The sequence below is a fragment of the Biomphalaria glabrata genome, chromosome 16, assembly GCF_947242115.1.
Source record: "Biomphalaria glabrata chromosome 16, xgBioGlab47.1, whole genome shotgun sequence".
In the NCBI taxonomy this organism is placed as follows: Eukaryota; Metazoa; Mollusca; class Gastropoda; family Planorbidae; genus Biomphalaria; species Biomphalaria glabrata.
Window position 1 is genome coordinate 17,319,998 of NC_074726.1, and position 17,327 is coordinate 17,337,324.

Here is a 17,327-nt window from a genome sequence, read left to right on the forward strand (position 1 = left end):
TAAGACATCTGAAAATTTACTTAATACTTTGGAACGGAAAATCTATGGTGCCATACAGGATGAAACAGGGTGGAGGACACGCACTAACCATGAGTTATATCAATTGTATGAAGACCCGCCAATAGTGAACGAAATAAAAAAGAACAGACTACGTTGGGCAGGTCACCTTGAAAGAATGTCAGATAACAGAGGATCGAAAATCGTATACAGGCAAAAAACAAAAGGCAGGCAACCCAAAGGCAGACCCCGAATGCGATGGATTGATGATGTGGAAGCAGATTTGCAACAGCTTGGGGTTAGGGCGTTGAGACGAAAGGACCCGGAAAGATCTGAATGGAAGGATGTGTTGAAGCATGCCGCCGCCCTTCATGGGCTGTAGCGCCACTGGGATGGATGGATGGATGGACTCAGAGGCACCCAAAGATCCCAAAATTAAAATTCTCAGTCTTCACCAGGAATCGAACCCGGGACCCCCGATTCCTGCTAAACAAAAACTGCAGAGAATCTGGCCATCATAATTTCATGGTCGTGTATGACAAGTCCATTATGGAAAGTATTGATATGTGGCCAATGTTGGAATTGTGAAGTAAGTCGTTTAGTACCCTGACTACTGCTGTTTCTGTCCTGCGCTAACATGATGCGCTCCAGAAGCTTTGACAGGAAGCGAAGATTTGATACTGGCAATAGTTTTTTTTTAGACATTCCGGGTCAAGGCTGGATTTCTTTAATAAGGGCCTGACAAGTACATGCTCAAATTGTTGTGGTACAATGCCTGAAGTCAGTAAAGAGTTCACAATGTTAGTAATTGTGGGTACAAGCTCATCTAAACATTCAAGGAGCAAGGAAGTTGGAATGTGATCAAGTTCATATAACTTATTTGGCATCTTCAAAATAAGACTCATGACATAATCATCAGAGACACAATGAAACTCACAAAAAGGAGAATTTTGAAAGATTGGATAGTGGTCAAGCTGTGGAGAGGGATGACATGTCAATTCTTATCTGCTCAATCTTGCCAATGAAGAATCTTTTGAAAGAATCAAGGAGTTCAGATGCTGGGATAGATGACGGCAAACGTTCGTTATTTGCTCCGCTTAACATTTCAGCAGAGATCCTTAATAGCTCCTTTGAAGAATCAGAGGTTTCGATTTTTTGTCGAATATGACTAGCTTTTGCATCTCTAATCATGCGGTTGGTTCACCTTGTTTTTTTCTTGGATGAAGATTTGTCGATGCATCGTCAGACCTGTCTTTCGAAATGTTTGTTCAGCACGTCGGCGAATAAGTTTGGCTGTCTTTATTTCTTCCGTCATCCAGGGTGCAGATGGCCTGAGACTGTACAAGTAACAAGCGGTGCATGGCTATCCAGCAACTTTTTCAAGCAAGAATTGTTATTGCTCAGAACGTCTGTGTTGCTCTGTTGCAACAGCAAAGAGGTCGCGTCCATTTTGAAGGAGGCAATGTCTATGGCTTTAAGTTTACGTGAAAACTTTTTTCATAATAGCTTAAGGATGTTTGTGTTTTCACACAGTTGGCTAAAATAACAAAATTGGATGAGCAGTGGTTAATGTTTTTCTTTTTACCAATTCTGTTTGTATGTCTAGTCAAAACTTTTTACACATTATTTCTCCCATTTATCATTGTCGTATTAAGATAAAACTTTTGCACAATTATTCAATGTTGTTGACAATACATGAATCAATAAAAACATTAACCAATTAGTTGTAATTAAATTATTTAAAATATATAGAGAAAATAGCTCAATAGCAAGACATGTTTGTCTACCATCATGCAGGGTTGAGTTCAAATTATGACTCGAGCAGACTTTTTTTTTTTAATTGCTTTTGAAAATGCAGCACGGAACCTTCTCCCAGATGACTGATTACATGATTGATTCAAAATAATTTATGCGATTTCAGTCAATGTAAACTAACTTTTTTTTTAAAAAAAAAAAAAAAAACTTTTTTCTCCTGTAATTGTAACTGTATCATTGTTGCTTCCAGAGCTCTTGGCTGATTTTCATTCTTTAATACTTATTATTGCGCCATCACCAATGGTGCAAATGAGTATAATTATCCTTGTATATAGATAAATCATTTGCGTTCTTAAACCCAGTTTATCAAGTCTTATCGTGCGAAAGTTGGAGACGAAAGTTTGAAAACGATAGAAGATAAAGAGCATCTACAAGTAATAAAATACTTGACAAATGATGTATTTTATAAAAGTTTTAATGTAACATTTGTGTATTTTGCTTTTAGACTTATGGAATCAGAAATAAAAAAACAAGAGAAATTGAGGTCACGACTTATGTTGATTATGTTGAATTACACAGTCCTGCTTGGTTAGCTGGCATTCAACGTGGTAAATCTATTTTTTTTATTGTAAGACTCAAATGTTGTATTAATTGCAAGAATTGCATTTTAGCATTAACATTCCCAAACTCAATTTATAAAGACTGATTAGATGTGTCACTTGTCGGTACTACAGCAATGTAAAGTATCTTATACTTCTAGTTGCCACGCCTATCAGTCTGGATGATTCTATCATTTTTAACATACTAGAAAACAAAAAAAGTATTATAAAATTTTCCAACATTTGCATTTTCTTTACAGTATTGCTGAGTCAAATGCAGCAGCATTTTGACAAAGGCAATAATGGCAAGTTTTACTCAAACTGCAGTTTATTCAACCAATGCTTCCTATCATCACAAATCAATGAGCCTTGTATAGCTTTTCTATGCTGACTATTGAGCCCTGCTTTCCAACACTGAACAGGAGCTTCAGCTTGCTGTCAATTTTTCTCTGACCCTGCTGTTTCATTTACTAGTATCTTATAAATTACAGACCATCCCTAAAAAAAATAAACAACTAGATCACAAAAGAGTTTGTGTTACTACACTAGCTCAGAAGCGGCCCCCATCGGGTCTGCCAATGGGCAAGGACTATTCAAGCTATGATTTTGTTTTGACTGTCTAAAGTAATAAAATGTGTGTAGTATTTCCCGTGGCTGCGCAGCCCCAGCTGTGACCTACATATTTTGCCACATCCAAGGCAAGCATAACCATTGTCCACAGGTGGTCGATTTAGATTTTCTTTTCGATGTCTGGTTTCAAATGTGTATCCCGCGGCCTTCGTGAGTGACCTCGAGCTGTCTCGTTCTGAGGCCGCATGCATTCAGGTGCTCTCTTCTAAGCCAGCCAAGGAAAGTTGACGCCTAAGCTGGACTTTGAAGCGTTTCCGTGGGTCGCCTCTGTTACGTCGACCACCTTGTAGCTCACCAAAAAAAAAAGACTGCCTTTGGCATACGTTCGTTCCCATACGGGATACGTGCCCTACCCAGCGTAACTGCCGGACCATAAGAAGTCCCTCTATACTGTCCATACCGGCGTACGCAAGGACATCGGTCTTGCCACCGTATGTCCATGATGGAGCGCAAGCATCTTTGGTGGAAGCGCTCAAGAAGTCTTAGTTGTATTCTGTATAGTGTCCATATCTCAGAGCCATATAGAAGGGTTGAGAGAACCATCGCCTGGTAGACATTGTTTTTTGTAGGCAGGCGGAGCGATTTTTTCCGCCAAACTCTCGCCTGAAGGTGTCCAAAAGCGCTACTGGCCCTGGCCAGAACGGTTATCAACTTCCCTTGAAAGTGAGGCGTCATTTGACACTACACTACCTAGATATGTGAAGTGGTCAACCACATTAAGAGGCTTTCCGTTTACGGTGATCCTTGGGGCTGATTATGTTTTATTGGATGACTTTTGGAACGTGACTTCTGTTTTCCCGAGGTTTATAGATAGATCGAAAGAGGCGGCAGCGTATGCAAATTCGTTTACCGTGTTCTGGAGATCATGTTCATTGTGAGCTAGCAGGGCGCAATCATCGGCATAGAGAAGCTCCGTTGTGACCATCTCTTTTTTTTTGTATGGGATAGTAGACGTCGAAGATTGAACACATTGCCGTCTGAACGAAACCGGATATAGATGCTAGTTATATATATATATATATATATATTGTTGTAAATGTAAGGCAGACAACTCAACGACGTCCTACAGTGAATAAATAAGTGTGTTTATTTACCAGGACAAACACATAACAGCCTTCTGCATCACAAAGAGTCTTCTCACTAATTCTACCAGTCCTTTCACCAGCAACCTGAATACGGACCAACGACAGCCTTTCCCGCTTCGCTCCAGGTCCCCACTTCAGTCTTCAGGCAGCACAAAAGACGGCTCCTTAGCTTCCAACAATTCAGACTCATCACATTCACTTGATACACTGTTCTTTCCTCTATTATAGCGCTTTCCTGTTCTGGTTCAATTGTGCGCTCGTAGACACCACAAGCACTGGTGCAAGGCAGGGTTACAACAATATATATATATATATATATATATATATATATATATATATATATATATATATATATATATATATATATATATATACTTTATAAAGTAGCAAATAAGGCGTATGTATGTATGTGACGAATAGAAATCAAAACCGTTTGACCAATCTTGATAAAACTTGGCAAAAATGTTCCTTGGGTACTAACTTAGACCGTAGTGTATGTATTGTAGCCCTAAAACAAACTTAAGTCCCTAAAAAAAAAAGTTGCCCAACTCTATTCAACTATTTGTATTTAATAAATCTAGGCCATGTTTATCATGGTTACATGAGAGAAGATCGAAAGTATCGAGATCTAGATCTAATTTTTAAAACTACACTTTGCGCAGATAGTTTTTTACTTTGACACACAAAAATTACAAAATATAGTCTATTGATTTCATTATTTAATAAAAATTAAGCTTCAAATCTGTTAGATGTCCTGATGTACATTCTTTCATTAGACAAGACCGAACTGTTACACATCTCTCTACTTCTAGGTCTAAAGCCCTTATTCAACTCTAAGATGATAGAACTTCTCTTCGCAAAGATAGTTTTATACTTTAACACATAAACATACTAATTATAGTCCATTCATTTCATATTTTAATCAAATTAACATTCAAATTTGTTTTTCTAAAGCATTTTTGATACATTCGTTCGCCATAACTGCAATGCCGTGTTGACAGAAATTTTAATATTTTCATTCATGTGTCGCGCAAACCTTACATGCGCAGTGAAAACACGCTGTGATTGGACAGGCAAATGAGGCTCTATATCGGTATCTTAAATATACTAACATAAAATAATAAGCTTATTGAACCTTAAATTCATCTTAAACTGATAAGAATGTTTAGTGAAAGTAGATGTATTTTACTTAATTTAAACAAATGAATCTAAGTTTAATCTTGGTAAAAAACAATATTAGACTCTAGATCTAGATCTCAATATATATGCAAGCAAATCTTTTTGTAACAAAAATGGATATAGGTCGATTAGCTATTTTAATAGCACTTTTCATACTATTTTTACATTCACGCATTCGCTTTACTTATAACATTATTATTTTGTTTAATTGCTTGTAATTATTATTATAGCTTTTATATAGCGCTACTTTAATGCATATAGAATGCTCAGAGCGCTATGGTCCATTCACATTTGTTTCCGTGCTGCCTTTAGGTGCTCAGTGAACACAGCTCAACTCGAGTCGGGTGTCAAGCCTTGAGTCCCCTTCATAGGTAGCCAAGCCAAGTTCAAGCGTACTCAGCCTCTCGACCACGCTTCCCATAAACTATTCTAATGTACCACATCAGTAACACGCATATTGCGACCCGCCCGCGGGCCGCGGGTAACATATGGCTAGTGTATATATTGTTATAACCCCGCCATGCACACCGCTATTCAAGATAGTGCAGAAGGTGCGCACTGCCAGAAACTAGACTAAGAAGGATATTGACATTAGAAGGAAGAGGACGATTTCCGCCTAAGTCTAGAACATAGACTTCATAGACATAAATAAATATAGACTGGCCGATTAAAGAGTTTTATGAAACGAAAATTTGTGATTTGCAATTTTGTGTACTTTATTATACAGCATTTATGAGCAGTATAAAAGTTAAGTATTCATATTTATTTCAGCCACACAGCTATATATTGTAAATAAGGAGGCAGTGTAGTTTTGTTTGATCTCTAAAAATGAAGATCATGCAATATTTCATAATTCGGAAATTCGAATACAATAGATATACATGTTTTCAAGTTACATGAAGTTACTTCCTTCGGCCAGTCTATATTTATTTATGTCTATGATAGACTTATATATACTACTAGACTGGAAACCGGAAATAAATTCTTATCCGCGACTGATCGATCGTGAACATTGTGTAGAAAGTTGGATCAAGGCGTTGTTTTGTCAAGTAGTTCAAAGAAGTCAAGTTGTTGTTTTTTTCAACCCTAACCTATGTAACATATAATTTTATTTTTTAGAGTTTGAGTTTTTAGTTTAGGCACATCGGCACAAAAAATCACAATTTAGTGTTGCATTCAGTCTTTTCATAAAGAAGATTATGTATCTAAAAATTGCAAAATGATAATTATCAAATGAGAGTCCTCTTGTTTTTAATGTTCATTTACTAGATCTAGATCTAACTTTCTAAAACATTTTCATGACATTTTTTGTAGTGTTAAAAAGTCTCAATGTCCATTCTAGATATAGTATATATATGTCTATGGTCTAGAACCTTAGTGTTTGAGATGTTCTTATGTAAATAAACATCTATATCTCGCTGAATTGCCTCCCTTAAGTATAACTATATATATATATATATATATATATATATATATATATATATATATATATATTACCTCCCTTGAAGTTTTGTATAATAAAAGTGCTTGCATATTGTCTGATTCTTCTATTGTCTCCTCTAGGGGCATGATTGAAAACATATAGCTTCTATTAATGCATGACCGGTAGGACGTAATCATCTTCTTTTTTGAAGTATCGTCTGTATCATATAAGATAAGATAAGACCTCTACAGATCTACAAACTTGACAAACTTTATTACTATTAAATAAAAAATCTCTAAACGTTACTAAAAAAAAATAATTAAAAAAATCACAAACTTCATCTCAAGAAGAACAAAAAGTTTAATATCCATTATCGCAAACACTTATACTCATAACGAACTAACGTCTTGTTCCACCACATGATAACAACTGAATAACTAATCTCTCTCTTTTTTTTCATACCCAGAAATCAAAATATTTAGTTCACATCACGTGCAGACTATTCATAAAAAAGGATATAACTCATTCATACAAAAACAGCAACAAAAAAATAACACATTCACTCTCGCCTTACTTGCCACTGACACATCTTTAATTTAAAAAATTAGGTTCGCTTTCAGGAAACAAAATAGTAGCCGTTGCATCAGAAATTTGAAAGATCTACAATATCATGAAGTTGGATTTTTAATATCTTTTCTAGTTCCTGCGATGTAAACGATCTTCTATAGTTCTCTAACTTTCGTCTCCAACTTTTTCTACGTATTTCTAAATTACGCTTGTTTTACATAATTGAAGGTCTTTTAAAAATCTTGTCTGACATAAACAATGTGACCTAATAACCTGTTCAGCTCTCATTCGCCTATCAGCTCACTAATCTATAGAGAATAGTGTGCAGCAGTGTTGTGTGCTTTCTCGGTTACACTTTGCAATATTCTTTGGAGAAAATGCTAAACAAAATGAGGTGACGCCATCATGAGGGCATTTACACCAGGTTCCGTACCGATAGCAGCATATTTAATACTAGTCGACCGGCGGTGTAGCATACGCCGCTATTTTGCAGGGCCAGCTTTAGGCCACTGCAACCTTTTTGACCGCAATGGGCCTCGCACTATCATAGGACTCGCGCTAATTCTAGGTGTATAAATTATTAAATTAAACCATTTTATAACTTATAACAGATATCCCGTGGCCTCCTGTTGATTTACCAGGAGCTCCTGGAAATCTCCTGAAATTGCAAAATATACGAAAAAGTCCTGGAAATATCCGGAAATTATTGAAATCTTTTGAAAACTCATACAAATGTCCTGAAATATATAGACAAAAATTGTCATTTGGGGTGCCATTCAATATGGAAAACGCCAGTCCTACGCGCGATAAAAAAATGGCATTATGCGATACCCGTAAGTGTGGAATCTAGTGAAAGAAGCTTCTCGCTCCTCAAACTAATGAAGAATTACTTGAGGTCAACAATTTTCGAAGATAGATTGAAACATTTGATAAATCATGCTATTGAGCGTGATCTATGTAGGAAACAGAATTCTTATGACTTCGCTACACGCAGGCTCGTGTAGTAATTCTGTGCGTAGTAAAGAATGAATAAAATTCAAATACGAATATATTTTCTACTATAAACTCTTAATTTTCACTTATTATCCATATCCCTACCCAAACTTGGCCACGCAAAATCCGTTTTGCAAAGGACCCAACAACGGTTGAGTCCGGCCCTGCTATTTAGTGACCGGTTAATACAGAGTAGATTACTTGTTCTCCCCCACCCCTTTTTTTTCTTTGGCCGCTAAAACTACGTGGGGTAGAAATAAAAAAGAGTGATCTTTCCATGACTTCTTGGTCACAACGGTTAAGTTCGGCCCTGCTATTTTGTGACGGGTGACTACTACTTGTTCTCCCCATCTTTTTTTTTTTTCGTATTGTAACTCTAGTCCGTCGGACTTGCAGAAATAAAAGAGTGATCTCTCCTTTACGTGTGTCCAAACTCTTGAGCCACGAAGAGAATTATATATATAGATACGGCGCCTGCTCTCCCGTACAAAAAAAAAAGGAAGTGATGATTGCTACTGAGCTGCTCTATGCGGACGATTGCGCCCTTCCTGCACACACCAAACAGGATCTTCAACTTGCCGTCAATGAATTTGCGTAGGCTGCTGCCTCGTTTGGTCTGTCCATCAACCTAAAAAAAAAAACGGATGTCATGATTCAGAAGTCCTCAATGCACAAGCGGATCCAGAACTTTGGAGTGGGGGGGATTTTTTTCCAAACCCTAACGCCCAGTAAACCCTAACCCTATGCATAAACGTGCGTACAGCATATATATATATATATATATATATATATATTTATTTATTTATTTATTTATTTATTTATAAAGCAGTGTTTCACAACTTTGTGCGAAGAAAAAAAAACAGTCATGTTGAGCCCCTTCTCTTGGGGGTCTGGGGGGAGCGCTGTAAGCCTCCTCAGTGGGGTTCGGGGCGAAGCCCAAACGCCAAAAGCTTGTTTTTTTTTTCTGCATTCTTCACTGCAGAAACGCATTCTCCTGACAATCACAGCTCATTATTTATCAGTGGGGTTCGGGGCAAAGCCCAGACGCCAAAAGCGTTTTCTTGCATTTTTCACTGCTGAATCGCATTCTCCTGACAATAACAACTCATTATTTATCAGTGGGGATCGGGGCGAAGCCCCGACGCCAAAAGCTTGTTTTTTTTTCTGCATTCTTCACTGCAGAAACGCATTCTCCTGACATTTACACCTCATTATCTATCAGTGGGGTTCGGGGCAAAGCCCTGACGCCAAAAGCGTTTTCTTGCATTTTCCACTGCAGAAAAGCATTCTCCTGACAATCACAGCTCATTATTTATCAGTGGGGTTCGGGGCAAAGCACAGACGCCAAAAGCGTTTTCTTGCATTTTTCACTGCTGAAGCGCATTCTCCTGACATCTACAGCATATTACTCATTAATGGGTTCGGGGCAAAGCTTTAACGCCAAAAGCTTTTTTTTTTTTGCATTTTTCACTGCAGAAACGCATTCTCCTGACATGTACAGTTCATTATTCATCCTTTTAAAAAATGTCATTTTTAGCGGCCCTGTAAGGGGAAATAGCCGCTATTAGGTTTGTGCAAAATTTCCGTCTATCACACTCAGATCTCGAAAACTAGAAGAGATATGAAAAATATTATTTCACCATTAAATGCGGCTTGAAAAGTTTAGGTGCAACGGCTACTTTTGGTTTTCTAAAAGCAAACCGTTTAATTTATAAAATTAATTATGCAAGCGATTTTTTAATAAAAATACACCAATTCTAAAACAATTACGTAAATGTAAGGGAGGCAATGTTACAATATGCTAACAAAGATGGACAATAAATGTGTATTTTCAGTATCACCAAGTCAAATATATTTATAAAATGTACAAGAAATATTTACAACAAATATAAATAATTGTTAAAGGTGTTTTTTCTGGTCAACTAGCTGCTAAAATTAAAAGAAAACATTTCTGTTTGTTTATAAAGGCTAATAATGCACTTTGTATGTAAATATCACGCACATTTGTTAAAATGGACTTTTTATGCAGCGACTTTCGTGCAGTAGCGTAACGTCGCAACATGTTATGGTGCTAAACCAATTCCTTAAACTTTTTTAAAAAATCAGATTTTATTTATTTTTTGTTTACTTCCCCCATCCGAATAAAAGAAGCTTATTTTATAAATAACACTAAAGGCTATTGCAAATATGATTTAACCTTTAATTTTTTATTCTGGAATATTGCAATAGTTTTAAGAATCTATAATAGATTGTTCCGGATGTTTTGTGAAAAACAAATCAATGCCAACGAATATTTGTTTGCTCTTCTAACTTATATTAGATTTAATTTCCATGCTTAAACGTTGCAATAAACACATGATCTTTAATACATATTTCATTAACTAGTTGTTCCGGATATTGTTTTATAAAAAATAAATTATGTCAAATGATTGTTTGAAATCGCATAATTGACTAATATTACACTTATATTCTTTGACACTACGTCACTATAGTTTATTTATCAATATCAATTGTTCCGAATTTTAAACTTAAAAGAAAACAAATTTATGTCAAATGACTTTATTTTTTTTCAAAAATATCGACAATAGGTTGTTCAAGATTTTAAAATAAGAAAGTAATTTACTAGAAACAATTATTGAAAATCACTTTTTAGACTTATGTTAAAGTTAATTTTCTTGCAAAACATAATAAAAGTTGTTTAATCAGTAAAGAATGTTCCGGATTTTGTTTTTAAAAAAATCGACCTACATTACCTTAATTTTCTAACAAATCGTCGCCCAAAATGATCCGAATTTTATATGAAAAATCTAATAACGCTAATAAATGTTTGAAATCCCTCTTCTAATAAATAAATCAAATAATTTTCTCATTTACGAAAATTGGTTGTTCCGGATTGTTTATGAAAAATATTTTAACTCTATTTATGTAAAATGGCACTTTTCTCTTACACAACATTCAACTTTCTAGCTAAAACGTTAGAAAATCTAATTATCGTTAATATTATGTTCCGATTTTTAAGGAAAACAACTTCCTAACACCAAAGTATGGTTTGAAAATCTCTCCATAAGGCTATGGTACATCTAATTTTCATAACAGACCATCCCACAAATTTAATTAACGGTATTTGATTAATCTGGAATTCTTATTTTCTCTCACTATAAATATATAAACACCCGGAGCAATCCATTATAGAAACTTAAAACTAATGCGATGTTTCGGAAGGGAAATTAAATTTTTTATCAGATTTTCAATAGCTTTTAGTCTTTTTTTTCTCGCTATTAACATGACGGACAGACAGACTGACAGACAAAACAAAAAAAAAGCGTCTTTAATCCTTATATATATATATATATATATATATATATATATATATATATATATATATATATATATATATATATATATATATATATATATATATATATATATATATATATATATACATATTTAGTCTAACTAGCCCATCAAATGAAATGCTAAAAGAACTCACTCGGTGCACCAATTTCTATGAACCCTCGAGAAACTGCTCGTATAGAAGACATTTTTTAGTCTAACTATGCGTGTGACATAATGTAATTTTTTTCCTTTGAAGTCAAATGGAGTTAATTCTTTAAATGAAATGCTGAAAGATCTCACTCGGTGCACCAATGTCTATAAATACTCGACAAGCTGCTCGTATAGATGACATTTTTTAGTCTAACTAGGCCGTGTGACGTAGTGGATTTTTTTTCCTTTGACGTCATATGGAGTTAATTCTTTAAATGAAATGCTTAAAGATCTCACTCGGTGCACCAATGTCTATGGACACTCGACAAGCTGCTCGTATAGATGACATTTTTTTTATTCTAACTAGGCCGTGTGACGTAGTGGATTTTTTTCCTTTGACGTCATATGGAGTTAATTCTTTAAATGAAATGCTAAAAGAAATCACTCGGTGCACCAATGTCTATGAACCCTTAACAAGCTGCTCGTATAGATGATATTTTTTAGTCTAACTAGGCCGTGTGACGTAGTGGATTTTTTTCCTTTGACGTCATATGGCAAAAAATTCTTTAAATGAAATGCTAAAACAACTCGGTATAGTAATGTTTATTAAACCTCGTAATGTGACTCGCATTTTAAAAAGACATAATAGCTAGATTTAGATCTTATCTAGATTTTTTACACTAGATCTAGATTTTTTACACTAGATCTATACTTTTTTAACACTAGAGCTAGATTTTTTTACACTAAATCTAATTTTTTTTTTACACTAGAGCTAGATTTTTTAAACTAAATATATATTTAAGTTCTAATTAAAATCATTGTAGAATCTAGATCTAGAATTTCTTGGTCTAGTTTAGAATGTTTGTTGTTTTACATGTTTCGGGTGTTCCTTCAGAGTTGTAGTCCAAACCTCACGCTGGACGACGGTGGATTGGAGCGGGCAGGGTTTGAACCTAGGACCAAACGACAGTCCAGCGCGCAAACCGCACTACCAGACAGCCATGATTTAGACTAGATCAAGATCTATAATTTTAATTTCTAGACTCAATGTGTAGATTTTTATTTCTAAAGTCTAGATTGTCAATATTGGACTGTTATAAAATACTAAAACTAATCTACTATTTTAAAATTTAATATTGCAATTAGTCTATTAATTGATTATCTAGTGTTTTTTTTTTTTACATAAATCTTATCTAAATTACATCTACATTATCCCAAATATTTATTTTATATCTAGATCTAGTAGATATAGATAGTGAGAGTGCTACATTAGAAGTTTAATTTAGGTAGATATACATCCTCATTCTAGTTCCGTTTAAATGAAAATGCTCAATACCAAAAAAAATTATCTAAAATCGCTTTTCTGACATATTGTACATATCCGGTAGTTGTCATTCCGTAATGTGTAGGTATATTATCAATAATAGGCTATTAGTTTGTAACCAGTTTGTCATTAGGTTAAGTGCAATGCCTGGTCGTGCGGTTAGCGCGCAGGGCTGATTGTCTCTACGGTCTCGGTTTCATACCCTGCTCGATGCCATCCTCCGTCGACCAGCGGGAGATTTTACAATTTTAAAAAATCTTTATTTACAACGCCAAATGAATCTTTGAAACATTATTACTTTTAACAATCAAAACAAAATCACGTCTTGAATTTTCCCTGCAAATATGCGGATTCGACAGGGATCCGTCTCCCACGGGAGCCGCCTCTGAGTTTGTGTGGCAACACAAACTCTTTTTGTAATCTTGTTAATAATGTTTTACTTAAAAAATATTCTAATATGAATTAGATAGGCCCTTACTACATTGCAAAAACGATTTGAAGATACCCCAAATATTTAGATTAAGGCTATGAAGATCACCGCCGAAAAAAAAATTCGAAAAATATTTTTTTTAAACAAGCTCATTTGTAAGTGATACATTTTGTTCAATAGGCATGATTGTAACTTTGCTTTGTTACAGAACTATAACAAAAAATTTCGGAAGTGGGAGGAGAAATTAAGTGGACCAATTAGATTCTACTCTAAATTTGTTTGCATTTTTTAGGATTGAAGCATAAATTATGAGCTATAGCCCCAAATAGCAGATTGAGTAAAAATTGGAAAAAGGCGACTAGGAAAAGAATATCTGAGTTCAGAACTCATCTCAATCGTTACTCTTCTACTGAATAATTTCGTATGAATTCTAAATTTTCCAAAGCAAAAGCATAACTTTAATAAATTAGAATAAATTCATGTGAAATTACATAAACTCTGTCGCCATATTTGACTATTCTGTTTTAAAACATCATTTTTTCGTCTGGATAGGGGAGGGGCGGTAGAGTGAAAACGATTAATCCTCGCTCCTTTTTATAATTTATGCTAATGATTGCATTTGGCATTAAAGAATAGAGTTGGGGAGACTCGATATAAGAATCTAATTTATAGCATTTATAAATTATATTAGTGAAATTTTTTTTTTAATATTGTAATTTCTTAACTAAAATACAAAAAGAAAAAAAAAGTATTGGTTTGTCCGATGGGCGGAAGGCGATGTATCGACCCTCCCACCTGGTACAACACTTTTTCATTTTATATTTACTAATGATAAAATTTGAGATCAGAGTCTGTGTGCGACATAATATAATAAGGTTACAAAAGACAGTTTGTGTGGAAACACAAACTTAAAATTGGCCCCCGAAGTGGTCCACCCAGGCAGGCTTCAATATTTTCAGAAAAAACATCCGAATGAAATTATATCAGACAAAATGAAAGATAAGAATGGAGAAAGAAGGTTAACAGATCTTGTGTAGTGCCCCAACGGTCCAGCAGATCAAAGGATAGGTGAAAGTGAATGTAAAGTTAATTGTGAACCTGGCCTAACTAGTTCCCATTTCAGACCTTGTGGTCTATAGGGCAGATGATATAAAGTTCATCTGTTTTTGTGGCCTACGGTTAACGAGGGTGTCATGTAGCCAACCGCCTTTACTTTTCCCCAACTAATGTCAGGTACCCATTAGACCAAATATTCCAAATTAAAAATCCCAGTCTTCACCAGGATTCGAACCCGGGACCCCCGGTTCGGAAGCCAAGCGCTTTACCACTCAGCCACCGCGCCACCCTGGTCTAACTGATGTCTTATAATTGATCTAATTTTTTGAAAAGGCTCAATCTCTTATTCGAATCTTCAAAAAAAAATATAAAAAAAAATTACGCAATAAAGAAAAAGGTTCATGAAAATGAAGCTTATAAGATTACTATTCGTTTTAAATTAGGTCTAACTTATAATGCATACTAATTAGCTTTTTCTCTTTAAAAAAAAAATACTTGCATAACTGATTTTAAAAATTACATTTTTCGCTTTCAGAAAAAAAAAAGTAGCCGTTGCATCAGAACTTTGAATGGTCTAAAATATTGTGATGTCCGATTTTCAATATCTTTTCTAGTTTACGAGATCTAAAACGGACAGACATTTCACACAAAACTAATAGCGTCTTTTCCCCTTTCGGGGGCCGCTAAAAATGGGTTAAAACATCAATGTGTACCTTATATTATATAGCTATGCAACTAAAAAAATTTGTTCACAAACTATGATTTCTCCATAAAAATAGGACCGCCCCCCCACTCAGAGGGCTAGAGTGGGGAGGGCAGTAGATGCAATCGCCCCTCCCCCTTACCCCACTGAATCGGCAAAAATACCAGACGGGTAGCGATATAATATAAAAATTATATTTTAATTCAACAAATTTTGTTCACAAACTATGATTTCCCCATGTAAGTATGACCGCCACCCCTCACTCAAAGGGTTTCGGCGGGAAGGGTAATAGTGATTTCTACAAATAAATTGGACTGCCCCCCCCCCCACGCTTAAAAGTTTATGTGGGTGGGGGCGGTATTGATGCCATCGCCCCCTCCCAACACCACCAAATTAGGCAACATATTAGTGGGAGGGGGGGGGGGCGAAAAAAAACTAAAAATAGCTTGAAATATAAATAATTAGTATATATTATTAACATAAGTGATAAATTCGTATACAAAATTTTTTTAATTCTATACTAAAATTCGTTTCCCCCCCCCCCAAGGGGGGGGGTGTAGGCCGAGTGAGAGGGGTGATCGCCAATGCCGTCCCCCCCCCCCAATGGATTCGCCAGTGCCTCAATGGGAACTAATCCAGATCCGAAAATCAATGTGAATGGCCATCTACTTATATTGTTGACCACTTTACCTACTTTTGAAGCACAGTGTCCAACGGTGCGTCACAATCAAGAGAAAAGACAACCGTCTCGCAAATCGTCTCTCAAGCTAAGAATATGCGGAATGGGTCTCTTCACCTAGCAACAAAAGTTAATGCTTATAAAGCAGTGGTGAGAACCACTTGATATGGCTCCGAGACCTGGGTGCTCTATAGAAAGGCATTTAAGGCTCCTCGAACGCTTCCATCAAATATGTATTCGCACCATAATGGTCCAACGCTGGTACGACTACATACAAAAACTGTGTTCTGCTGGAGGCCAATGTGGACAGTGTATAAGCACTAATTTATCGTTCGACAGCTACGCTGGGTCTGACACCTGTCCCGCTTGGGAGACGACCTCATGCCAGAGACGATTTTCTTTGGCGAGCCCCCCGTAACCGCTACAAAGATCAACTCAGGCACCATTTCGTCCTCACATGCACAGAGGAAAATAGCACCATTCTCTTTTTTTTTTTTTTTTTGTACTTTCAATAGAATGGTCCGCATTTTAACTTTAATAATTTGGCCCGTGAATTTTAGCACCTGTTACAATGAATTGAAATGACTCGCATTATAACACCGTTACTCTTAAAAACACACAGACACATACTTTTCGTTCTATGCCCCCCCCCCTCCCCAACCACCAAAAATGATATTCTTCGGCTTCTAAAGGTTTTTATGTGTATGTTGCTTTTTTTTTCTTTCCATTCTATGCATAGTAACGCTTGCCCACAGAGAAATTTTACTTGTGAATTCTATCCCTTACCTCCATGGATATATGTGTGCGTACAAAGTTATAAAATGAGTTTTATGTGTAGGACTCAATAAACATATATCATCGAGACAAAATACATATTTCACTTTCCAGGTGACGTGATTCTTTCTGTAAATGGAGAAAGTGTTGAAAATGACTCCCATCATGATTTGGTTACTAAAATAAAAAAAAGTAGCATAGATTTAAGGTAAGATAAAAATATTTCTTAGAGTTAGGAGAGACGAATCTTGTTTAAAACATTAACCCTGTTTAGCTAATCCAAATGTAAATATATAGCGCACTTTCATATTTTCAAACATTAAAATGGCTGTGAACAACATTAACAACAAAAGATGTGATATTATAATGTAGTGGGAGGGGAGTTGGGCAAGTAGATATAGCTTCTGACAACTAAGGCCAGCACGCATCTGTGCTGACTTGTATAGCTTAGACACTAGGCCATCCGGAAGTGGCAGGTTAAGGTAGATGATACCTGGTCTTCTAAAATTGAGAGCGATGTTCAGGTGGAATTTGTCAACTTAATAAGTCATCTGGTTTGATGTGTACTTTGATTTTAAACTACCCTTCCGCTGCCTTGCTGTATTAAGGCTTCAGAAGAACAGCCTCGAGGAAACTCTGGTTCTAGT

At 35.7% G+C, this 17,327-nt stretch overlaps 1 protein-coding gene across 2 annotated transcripts in view; it reads left to right on the forward strand.

Annotated features, from left to right (window-relative positions):
• Positions 1-17,327, forward strand: part of LOC106058455 (uncharacterized) — a 69,007-nt gene that overhangs the window by 26,001 nt on the left and 25,679 nt on the right. For both annotated transcript variants that reach the window (XM_056014377.1, XM_056014376.1), the window contains exons 4-5: positions 2,258-2,360; positions 16,795-16,888. In XM_056014377.1, coding sequence (XP_055870352.1) covers positions 2,258-2,360; positions 16,795-16,888 — 197 coding nt within the window. The remainder of the gene's footprint in view (positions 1-2,257; positions 2,361-16,794; positions 16,889-17,327) is intronic.